Source organism: Anomalospiza imberbis, chromosome 5, assembly GCF_031753505.1.
Source record: "Anomalospiza imberbis isolate Cuckoo-Finch-1a 21T00152 chromosome 5, ASM3175350v1, whole genome shotgun sequence".
Lineage (NCBI taxonomy): Eukaryota > Metazoa > Chordata > Aves > Passeriformes > Viduidae > Anomalospiza > Anomalospiza imberbis.
In genome coordinates, this window is record NC_089685.1 from 69,022,012 (window position 1) to 69,031,991 (window position 9,980).

At 53.6% G+C, this 9,980-nt stretch overlaps 1 protein-coding gene across 1 annotated transcript; it reads right to left on the reverse strand.

The window, feature by feature from the left end:
• Nucleotides 1-1,658, reverse strand: TMEM121B (transmembrane protein 121B). The gene is given in 2 exon segments (XM_068191834.1): nucleotides 1-809; nucleotides 811-1,658. Coding segments are annotated over 2 exon segments (1,539 nt in total). The 5' UTR covers nucleotides 1,567-1,658; the 3' UTR covers nucleotides 1-26.
• Nucleotides 1,659-9,980: the final 8,322 nt, after the last annotated feature.

Sequence of the window (9,980 nt, forward strand, 5' to 3'; positions counted from 1 at the left end):
GGCGGCGGGAGCCCGTCCGGGGGGGGTCAGCCCTGGGCGGTGACCGCCAAGGCGTTCACGTACCCGTGGGGACCCACGTCCACGTCGGAGAGCCCGTGGGCCAGCGGGGCGGCGGCGGGGGCGGCGGCGGCCGGGCCGTACTTGGCGGGCGGCGGGGCGGCGGCGGGGCGGAGGAGGCAGCAGGTCTCCAGCGCCTCGAGGCCGCGGCAGGTCAGGAAGAAGAGGTTCTTCAGCATGAAGAGGGACAGCGGCTGCTGGTAGCGCAGGAGCAGGAGGCAGCGCAGCGCCAGCAGCGGCGCGTCCAGCAGCCCGGCGGGCAGCAGGAGGTGCAGGGCGAGGCGGGCGGCGCCGGGCGGGCGGGCGGCGCTCAGCTCGTACAGCCACAGCACCGGCGAGGCCAGGCAGAGGAAGTAGACGGCGATGAGCAGGTAGCGCAGCGGGGCGGGCAGCGGCGCCGGCCGCCCGGGCTGCAGCACCAGCTCCAGCAGGGAGAAGCTGTCGAGCAGGTCGAGGCAGGTGGCGAGGAAGGCGGCGGCGGCGCGGTGCTGCGGCGGCGGCTGCGGCGGCAGGAGCAGCTGCCCGGCGCCCTCGGTGCCGATGGCCCGCAGCAGGCAGTACAGCAGCGGCGCGGAGAGCGCCAGGGTGATGCGGAAGCCGGTGATGCCCAGCGGCAGGCGCAGCTCGATCAGCTCCAGGATGGAGGTGCCCAGGATCAGCGCCGCCTTGGGCGTGAAGGCGATGGAGTAGATGAGCCAGGCGAGGTGCGCGTAGGCGAAGTCGCCGCCGCGGGGGGGGGACCCCGGCCCCGCGGCCCCCGGCCCCGCGGCCGCCGGGGGGGCCGTGCAGCAGCAGCGGGTGCGGCGGCGGCGGCCCGGGGGGCGGCGGGGGCCGCTCCCGGCGGCGCGCCCGGCTGTTGCGGCAGAAGAAGATGCCCCAGCCTGCCGCCAGCACCAGGTCGGTGGCGATCCAGCTGCACCAGTACAGGTCGGTGACGGCGATCAGGTAGAGGTCCAGCAGCGCGCCCTGCCCCAGCAGCAGCACCAGGGACAGCGCCTGGAAGCCCCAGCGCCGCCCTCCCCCCGCCCCGCCGGGCCCCAGCAGCGCCCCCGCCGCCGCCCCGCCGCCCCCGGCCCCGCCGCCCGCCGCCGCCGCCCCGTACAGCTCCGCCGCCGTCATGCTGCGGCCCGGGCTCACGCCGCCGCCGCCGCCGCCGCCGCTGCTGATGCTGCTGCTGCTGCTGGGGAGCGGCGAGGCGGCGGCGGGCAGCGGGGTGGCGGGCGGCGGCACCAGGGGCTTGCTGATGCTGCTGCTGTCCTCCTCCTCCTCCTCCTCCTCCTCCTCCTCCTCCTCTTCCTCGGCGCTGCTGCGGGGGCTGCGAGGGCGGCGGGCCCGCGCCGAGCCCGAGCTCGACCCCGAGCCCCGCCGGCTGCCGCCGCTGCTGGAGCCCCTCTGGAAGAGGGGCTGCCGGTCGGCGGCGTGCGGCGGCAGCGGCGGCGGCGGCGGCGGCGGCTGGAAGGAGCCCGAGGAGGAGGAGACCGAGCGCTGGTTGGAGGCAGCGCGGTGCATGGTCCTCCCCGGCCCCCGAGCCGGCGCGCCGGGCCCGACGGCCGCGCCGCGGCCCCCGGCCCGCCCCCGGCCCGCCCCCCGCGCCACCGCACCGGCCCCGGGCCCGGCGGCGGCGGCGGCGGCGGCAGCGGTGCGGAGAGCCCGAGCGGCGGCAGCCGGCGGGGGAGCCCGGGGGCGGCGCCGAGCAGCAGCCGCAGCAGCTGCCGGAGCCGGGGCGGGCGGCTGGCGGCGGTGGGAGGGCTGGGGCTGGGGCTGGGGGAGAGGCTGCGCGGCCGGGGGAGGGGAGGAGAGGGGCGAGAACGGGAGGGTGAGGAAGGCGCCCCCGCCCTGTCCCCGGGGATGCTCCCCTTCCACATCTCGGGGAGCATCCTGCCTCCTGCCCCGCAGGAACCCCGCGAATGGGGCGAGCCGCGCCTGGGCGAGTCGCCCATGGACATGCCACAGCACCGCGGCACCCACTCCGTAACATCAGAAGTGCTTCAGCCTCCCCTGGTCTCTCTAGGCTGGCCAAGACAAAGACCAGTTGGCCTGGCACAGAGCCTACATTGAAGCGCTCATTTGTGGTTCATCTGTGCTGCTGGACATTCATCTGCCCCTACATTTGGTCTGGTGTGCTTGTTCATCAAAGTAAGTGTCTTTTATCCCACCAATTTTCTGAGTTCAGCCAACCCACATGCTGAGGGCCCTGCCCGGTTTGCCATGATGGGACAGAGCCTTTGAATTTATATGAATAGCTCTAGAGTTATTACTTCTACTGAAAGCAACAATCAGGACCTTTATTGACCCACTATTAATGGCCTCGGATTGAGCTTAATGGCTGGCTGCATCTGTTTATCACCAGCACTAATGGCTTGGCACGTCATGTTCCAAAGTGGCTTGGTGCTCAGCGTCACCAGTTCCTCATTTGTGCCTGTGCCCACCAGTGATGAGCCAGGTGCTGCCTGACAATGATGTGAAGCACATCAAATAAACTTTCTCCACAAATGTCTGTATTAACTACACTTTGCGATAAAGATGCAAAATAGCTTCACGTTTTTAGCATGTTGCTGAATCAACACATGGCACTGAGCAAATGCTGCTTGGTACTGAGAAAGGACATCCAGGACAGCAGTGACAACCATCTAATACATGTTATTGCAGGCTCCCTGAGGAGCAATGTCCCTGGCTGCTCTTGGTTACAAGGAGAAATCAGTCTGGGGTACAAGGAGGATTCATGCTTAAACTTGAAGCAAAGAGAGAACTGAGTAAGGGAAAATGAGAACATGGGGTGGATTGACACAAAGATTTCTTTGGGCACACAGCAACAATCAGGAGTACAAGCACGGGAAGAGAAACAGTCACAGCAACAGCATTGCTGTCAGTGAAGACTGGAGCGAGGGGGTGCAGATAAATTAGTTTTCTAAAAGCATGGTCAGAACAGAGGGGGAAAGAGAAGGTAACTGGAGGCTTTGCAAGCTTTAATATGGTTATTTGGGCAGCACAGGACTGCAGTGGTACCACATCTAGGGATAGCATCAAGCAGCTGTTCCCATGGTCCCCCGCACAGGTTGTTACACTGCCCCTAAGCCCATGCTGCTGCATCCCTGCCGCCACACCCTGCTTGGATGGGCTGCAGCTCGGAGGGGGAACATCTATTTTGTGCTACACTCACGCTGTCTTTGCAGTGCTGGGATACACTTGCCAAGATTCAACCTTGTACCAGCACTGCCTGTGTCACTGCCTTCCTCTCAGTCCCCTTGTCAGGGTCCCCAGCAGCAGATGAGACTGAACACACCATGTGCTTCCTCGCTAACTCCACGTATCCATTAGCAAATAAAAACAATTTATTTTAAGAAGATCACCAGTTTTAGCCCTCCAAAGAGGCTGTTGCCATTTCTTTTCCAGCAGGTGACTACATGACAGCCTGAGGCTGAAGACCTCTCCGAGCAGGCTCCCAGCAGCCCTGTGCAGCACTGCATTTAGCCCAGGCAGCTCATGGGCCTCTGTCAAGGTGCTTGGCCCAGGCATCACACCTCTGGCAGCCCCTCTGCCTTCCCCAGGGCTGCTCCCCGTGATCCACGTCCCACATCAATGCCTCGAAAGTGCTGCAGCAACACAGGGGCCATTGTTCCCTCTGCATTGTGGGGGTCCACAACCACCCATCACAGGAGAGTGGCAGGGTTCTGTGTGCCTGAAGCAATGCAGCACAGTGAGCAGCTTGGTCTGAGGACATTCAAGATGCGAGACAGAGAGCAGTGACCCTCCTCCGTTCCTTGCCAGATACACTCCCATCGTGTTGGCTTTGCTCTCCAGCCTCTAGAGTTGTGTGGATTGTCAGGGATGAGAGCCTGGGCAAGGCTTTCTCTCTTTGACTGACTTTGCTGCCCAAGAAAAATCCACGGCCAAACAATTGCTTAGACTTTTGTCTACAAAAGTCTACAATTATTGTACAGGCCCACAAACACTCCACTGAAGGCTCTGTGGGTGGTCTCTGTTTGATAGGGAGCAGGAGGCTGGAGTCCACGGCCAAGGAGGAGGATTGCTTTCTATGGTGCTCGTTCATGTTCCTCGGCAGGTGTTGGCAGTTGCCCAGTTCAGGACAGCTCAGAGTGGTGTGAATGACACCAGCTGTGCCTCCTGATTTGGTTTCCACAGGAAGGCTGGGTTAGATGGCAGTGTAAGTCTGTGTGGCCCGTGGTGAGGATAAAACCACATTCTTATGTTCTGGATTCTGACTTTTATCCAAGGTGGGTGGGCCCCTTCACCTGACTCTTCTCAGGCAAGCCATGATTCATGTGTGGTCACCCTCAGCATTAGCTAAATTGGTCTTGGTCTTGCCACATTCTGCTGCAAGGGGAGTTTTCCACTTCTACAAGAGGATGTGGAGTGAAAACCAAGCATCCGTCTGGGCCGCTCAGGGCAACAGCCCTCATGCAGAGAGGGCTGGTCCTGCCCTACCTGGGCAGCAGACAGTGACAGCTTTGCCTCGTTGGCTGTCGTGCTCTGGATTTCCTGAGCAATGCAATTCCCTGTGTGCCACAGGCTGGACATGCTCACTTAGCTGCCCCGGCAGCCTGCCACAGGCACTCACTTCACAAAGAAGCCTCATTCCCTAAAGCTTTGGGTGGCTGCTTGGTGTCCCACCTGCTGGGGTAAAGGGAAGTGGGTGGGGATCCCTGGGCTTTGGGAGGGGTTGGGCTGTCACCCACAGCTGGTGTGCGGACCTGGGAAATGGGCACCCAGGTGATGTGGGGAGCTGGGAGCAGGGAATTGAAGCAGCTGGGTGTTCAGGGGGCCTGCTGGGCTGAGGCTGTGTGAGCAGGGCAAGAGCAGGCTCGTGGAAATGGTTCTCCAGACACCACAGGATGCCTGCTGGGGCTGTGAAGGTTCCTGCATGCAAGGTAGGTGAGTGGGAACAGGGAGCACCTGTGGTTGCACGGCAAGGGGAGCTATGACAAGGAATGGGGGAACACCAGGCAGGAGGGTGGAAGCTCAAGGGCTTCCTTGGGCTGAGCGTGGGCTCCAGCAGTGCGAACACAACGCAAAGAAAGAGGTGAGGGTGAGAAAGGAGCTTATTTGCAGGAAAGGAAGCAGAAATTGTGCCTCTGCTTTAAAATGGGAATGAGGGGAAAAATGACTTCTACATGAGAAAGCACTGAAGAGCTTTTTGTAGCACACTGTAGGATGAGATATGACAAGCTGATGCTTCCCATGTGATCCAGTCATTTAATGCAATGTGCACTCCTTGGATGTGTTATTGCTTAACCATTACTGTTAAAACATTAAAAAAAGTGAAGCTATAAATAGCTTCTACTCTTTAGCAGCTCCCAAGCTATGTTTTTGGCTTTTTTATGTATTGATGTGTATGCATAGAGATGTGTGTGTATACATATATTCAAAGGCAAACAGCAGACAGAGTTTTGTGCAATAGCCATACTGAATATCTAAAATGCTACCATTTTTAGTTTACACTACAAGTGGAAACAAGCGTGCCCTCAAAAATACCCCTGCTGGGGGAGGGCAAAACATTCTTGAGGGCTGAACTTGGGAGGAAACAAAATAATGACTCCATTTCTTGGGGGAAGAAAAAAAAAAAAAAAAAACAGGGCAGATATATGCCTGAAAGAAAGACCAGAAACTAGATACCTAATTATACCCTGCAGTAAGCTGTCAGAAACTGGCAGCAGTGGGAGGGAAGGAGGCAAAGCTGATCTCAGGGAGTTCAAGCATAATCTGCTCCAACCATACTTAAAATGCCTTTTGTGTGGGAAAGGAAGGTTCTGGGATTCTCTGACACGTGCTTTGTGCTGCCCTTGTCTAACCCATTCAAATGGTCAGGGCTGAAGTGACAGATAAATGAAAAAAAGTTTCACCTGGCCAGCACCAAAATTCAACGATGCCTTGGCTTCTGAATGCAGCCTTTGTAACTAAACTGCTGATCCTGTGTTATGGTTCAGGGAATGCAGATCCTCTTCAAAAGGATATTGAAGTGTTAACAGTCTTTTGCTTGTAATTACATTTCAGTTCAAAGAGCTTTCAATGCCAGCAGAAAGTGCCAAGACATTTCTTTTCATGCTTGTAGCAGGGCAGGGGCTTGGAGAGTGGATTTGGGGTTTGCTTTTGGTATTTTGTCTTCACTCAGTCTTAGCATAGAGCATCTATTGATCTGACCTTGAGAAAGTGAAAGTTCTTCATAGTTCAGATGACTGAAAAGAAAAAGTGGGTTTATTATAGTGAATTTAGAGAAGTGTTTTCTTGATGGAGGTTTGGTTCCTAGAGAGCACGTAGCTGCCCTGCTGGTGCAGGGTTTTAAACTGTTGCAAACTGGATCTATGAAGGTCTGTAAGTGCATAGTGCATTCATCAAATTAACTGCAGCAATAAAAAAAAAAAACAACATAAAAATTTGTGCTTTTATAATTGGGGTTAGGAAGGCCTGGCAATTGAAAGGTTTGGACAGGCCCCTAAAGGTACCAGGGCAAGCAGGGACCAAGCCCTTCCCAGGGGTCACCCTGGCAGGCATTTCTAACAGCATTCCCCTGGGAGCAAACTCCTCCAGGGCTCTCAATCCTTTTGTTCAAGTTGGTCTTTCCTCAGTGTTTAACTCTGCACCTTAGGCTGGGTAAGGACTTCTATGGGACTCTAACTTCCAGCTCAGCCTCTCCTACAAGGGACACCTTAACCCTAGGCTGCCCTTGTGCTCTGACAATAGTGGTTAAAAGCATGCACCTGGGAGTTTCAGCTTGTGATCTCTCCCTGCTTAACTAAACCATGATTAGCTCCACCTTGGGTGAGTGCTCCAACTACCAGAGCACTGGATAAAAGGAGGAGGCTGATTAACACTTTTTATCATTATTTATTAGAGGCTGGGACTGTAGGTCACTTCTCCAGGATGTAGACTATAATTCCTTTCTCTGCTGAGATTGGGAATCCTTGTCCAATCCCTCCAAAACTGCTTTAGTGATTGTTGCTTTCAACATCAAGTTCTCAGGACTCTGCATCACACTTGTTTTGCTGTCTAATGTGCCTCCTGTGAGCTGTGAACTTTGTAGATGGGAAACTTTCTGATAAAATATAAAAACAATGCAAGTGGATTGGCTGTTTCTAGATTATTAAAGGTGATGGTTTCACCTAGCAGGATCTTGAGTTTTCCATTGAAATCAGGGGAAGCTTTTGCTTCTAGTCTGAAAGTTTGCTAGTTAATTGCTGAAGGGGTATCTTTCAGGGTGGTTCCCTCAGGAAAATCTGGTAATAGCTTGAAGAACAGGGAAAAAAAAAAAGAAAAAGCAAACAGAATTTGCCCTAATAATCTTCTAGGGCAAAGATGTGAAAGAGAGCAGGATAATAGCCATTAAATGTACACACAGGAAGTTAAAATTAATTTCAAATGAAACATCTTTTATTATTTTACATATGTGCTTGAACAAAGCAGCAACACTGTAACTGCATTGAAATTAATATGAAATTGAAAATAATCACAGTTTGTGATTTCTCTGAATGACACATAATCACTCTTCTACAGTGCTCATGACACAATCTGAAACATTACCATTTCTTGGAGGGAGAAAGACATGGCAGGATTAGGACTGGGAGGAAGGGGACAGCAGTGTTATCTGATGCCCTGAATGCCAGGTTAGCAGTTGCATGTGTCCTGTGGAATAAAGGAATTGACTTCTCTGGCCACCATTCTATCCCATGCCACAAAAGCTCTTGGCTTCAGATCCAAAACAAGGTCTAGCCCTTGGTTCCTTCCTGCTAGTCTCAGCTGCAAGCTCCCTTCTGGCTTGACTAAAACCTGCTCATCTTTGGAAGATGGAGTTGCTAGGATCAGGTCTTTGCCCTGTTTGTTGCATGGGGCAGTGCACCATGTAAATATTAAGGTATTGGATCAGCAGTGAAGTGCCCTCTCCTGCTTGGTCCCACAATCTGCACAGAAGGATGACAGCTCCAAAGGACAGAAATACTGCTTCAGAGACACCTCTTCTGAGCAATACATGAGACAAAGGAAGAGTTTTATTCCAGCTATGCTGGAAGCTAATTCCAGGAAGCTGCAATTCTAAGGAAAAAGGATTTCACTGAATTCTGGCAATAACAGATGTCCATAAATTAACTGGAGATAAGCTACAAGCCTGTAAAGCACTCTAGCACAACTCATGGAACACAGGAGACCTGCCAAGCAGTGTCATTAACAGAAACCTTTCAGAATCAAGCCACTGTCCAACAGCAGCTGGAGAAGCCAGATTTCCTACTCCATCCAGTGGGTCCATGCAATTCCCTGGCAGGGACTTGGACAAAGTGCACTGTTTCAAGGAGCCAAGAAGGGGAAGAAGGGAAAGGTCTTTGCCTTGCTCAGACCAAGAGCAGCCCATCTGGCTAATTAGTACAGAGAGCAACAAAGCAGAGTTTTTTATGCAACCTTACTTGGTACGAATTAGGGAAAGGGTACAAGATATTTCTAGATTCCTTCTCCTCCCTTCTGTTCAATTCCAACTTGCAAGCACAGCATTTTTTTTTTAATTCCTTATCACCGAAGTTCCTCCTATGCATTTTTAAGACTCACAGGACACTGGTGGGGAAAAAAAACCACCCAAATCCAGAGCTAAAAGCAGATTTGACATCTGAAGCAGATTCACATCAGTCAGCTCACCTCCACTGCTATTCCAAAGACGGAGATGCCTGGCTCCCTCTCTGTGCAAACACAAACCTCTTCCTTGGAAGAGGTGCCACAGCCCTCAGGGTACAGTGGTTCAGCAGCACCTTTTCTCTGAGTAACTGGCACCACACTTCTAACAAGACACAGCTCTGCCAAAGGCTGGCTGCAGAGGGACAGACCTCAGCATTTCTGCAGTCAGCACTCACCACGCTGAAGGTGTGGCTCGTTTTTCCTGCCAGCAACCAGCTCCCTGAGGTCTATCTATGAGGACCATTCCAAGGAATCCCATGAAAGTTACCACCCAAGTCAGCAAGCACTGCAAGCAAAGGGAGTGTTCCTCTTCCTGCAGTGCATGGCCCCTCTGAAAAGCGAGGCTGAGGGACACTGGAGATAGCCTAGGAATAAATGGGATTTGGGCTCCAGTTTCAGGCCTTGCATGCTGGGTGCACAGCACAGCTGTGACTGTGGAGAGGTGCTAAAGGACCTGCCCTGTGTTATATCCCAAGTCCTTCCCTGTGCCTGCTCTTCTGGGAACTGCAGACAAGCCCTTGTTTTGTGCAAGGAGATGAAATGGTAATTTCCTTCTCTCTCTAGTGAAAGGAAAAGGATTCAAATCCATGTTCTTCTCATTATAGCTGCTTTTAGAGGCAGCCAAGCAATTCTTGTCCTGATGAGACAAAGGAGAAGAACCCCAAGTAGTGGTAAGAGGAAGAAACTGCTTCCCATTGTGGATTTCACAGAGGGAAACACATGCCAAGAGGTATCTTCCTGCTCTTATTCATGAAGTGAAGGATAGAGAAACAGAAAAGGAACTCTTTTGCCTGGATAACTGAAAGAGCACCTGATCTGCTTCACATACAGAGCCTGGCACAACTTAAGAACAGAGCCTACGCTGCAGTGACCTTCCTAGGAGAATACATCCATATTGAGAGGCTGGAGAGCTGCTGGAGCAGAATTTCAGTGCACATGGATGCTGAGATTTCGATCAAGAACTCAAACTTCTGTGCAGAACATCTTGTTTGAACCCTGTGTACGGAGCTGCCTGGTAAAGCAGGAAGGTGGAAAGAAGAGGCAGAGCAGACCCGTTCTGATACTTCAGTGTGGTGTGAGCTGACTGTAATTAGCAAAACCAACTCAGTTGTGCTGGCTCCAAGGCTTTTCATCATATACACAGGCTGATTTGTGCTTCTAAAATCACAGTGCTCCTCTGGAATTAAGACACTCCTTGCTAAGCCAAATCTTTCGCTTTAATTTCTCATGCAAACCTTGCTTATCTTTGGAAT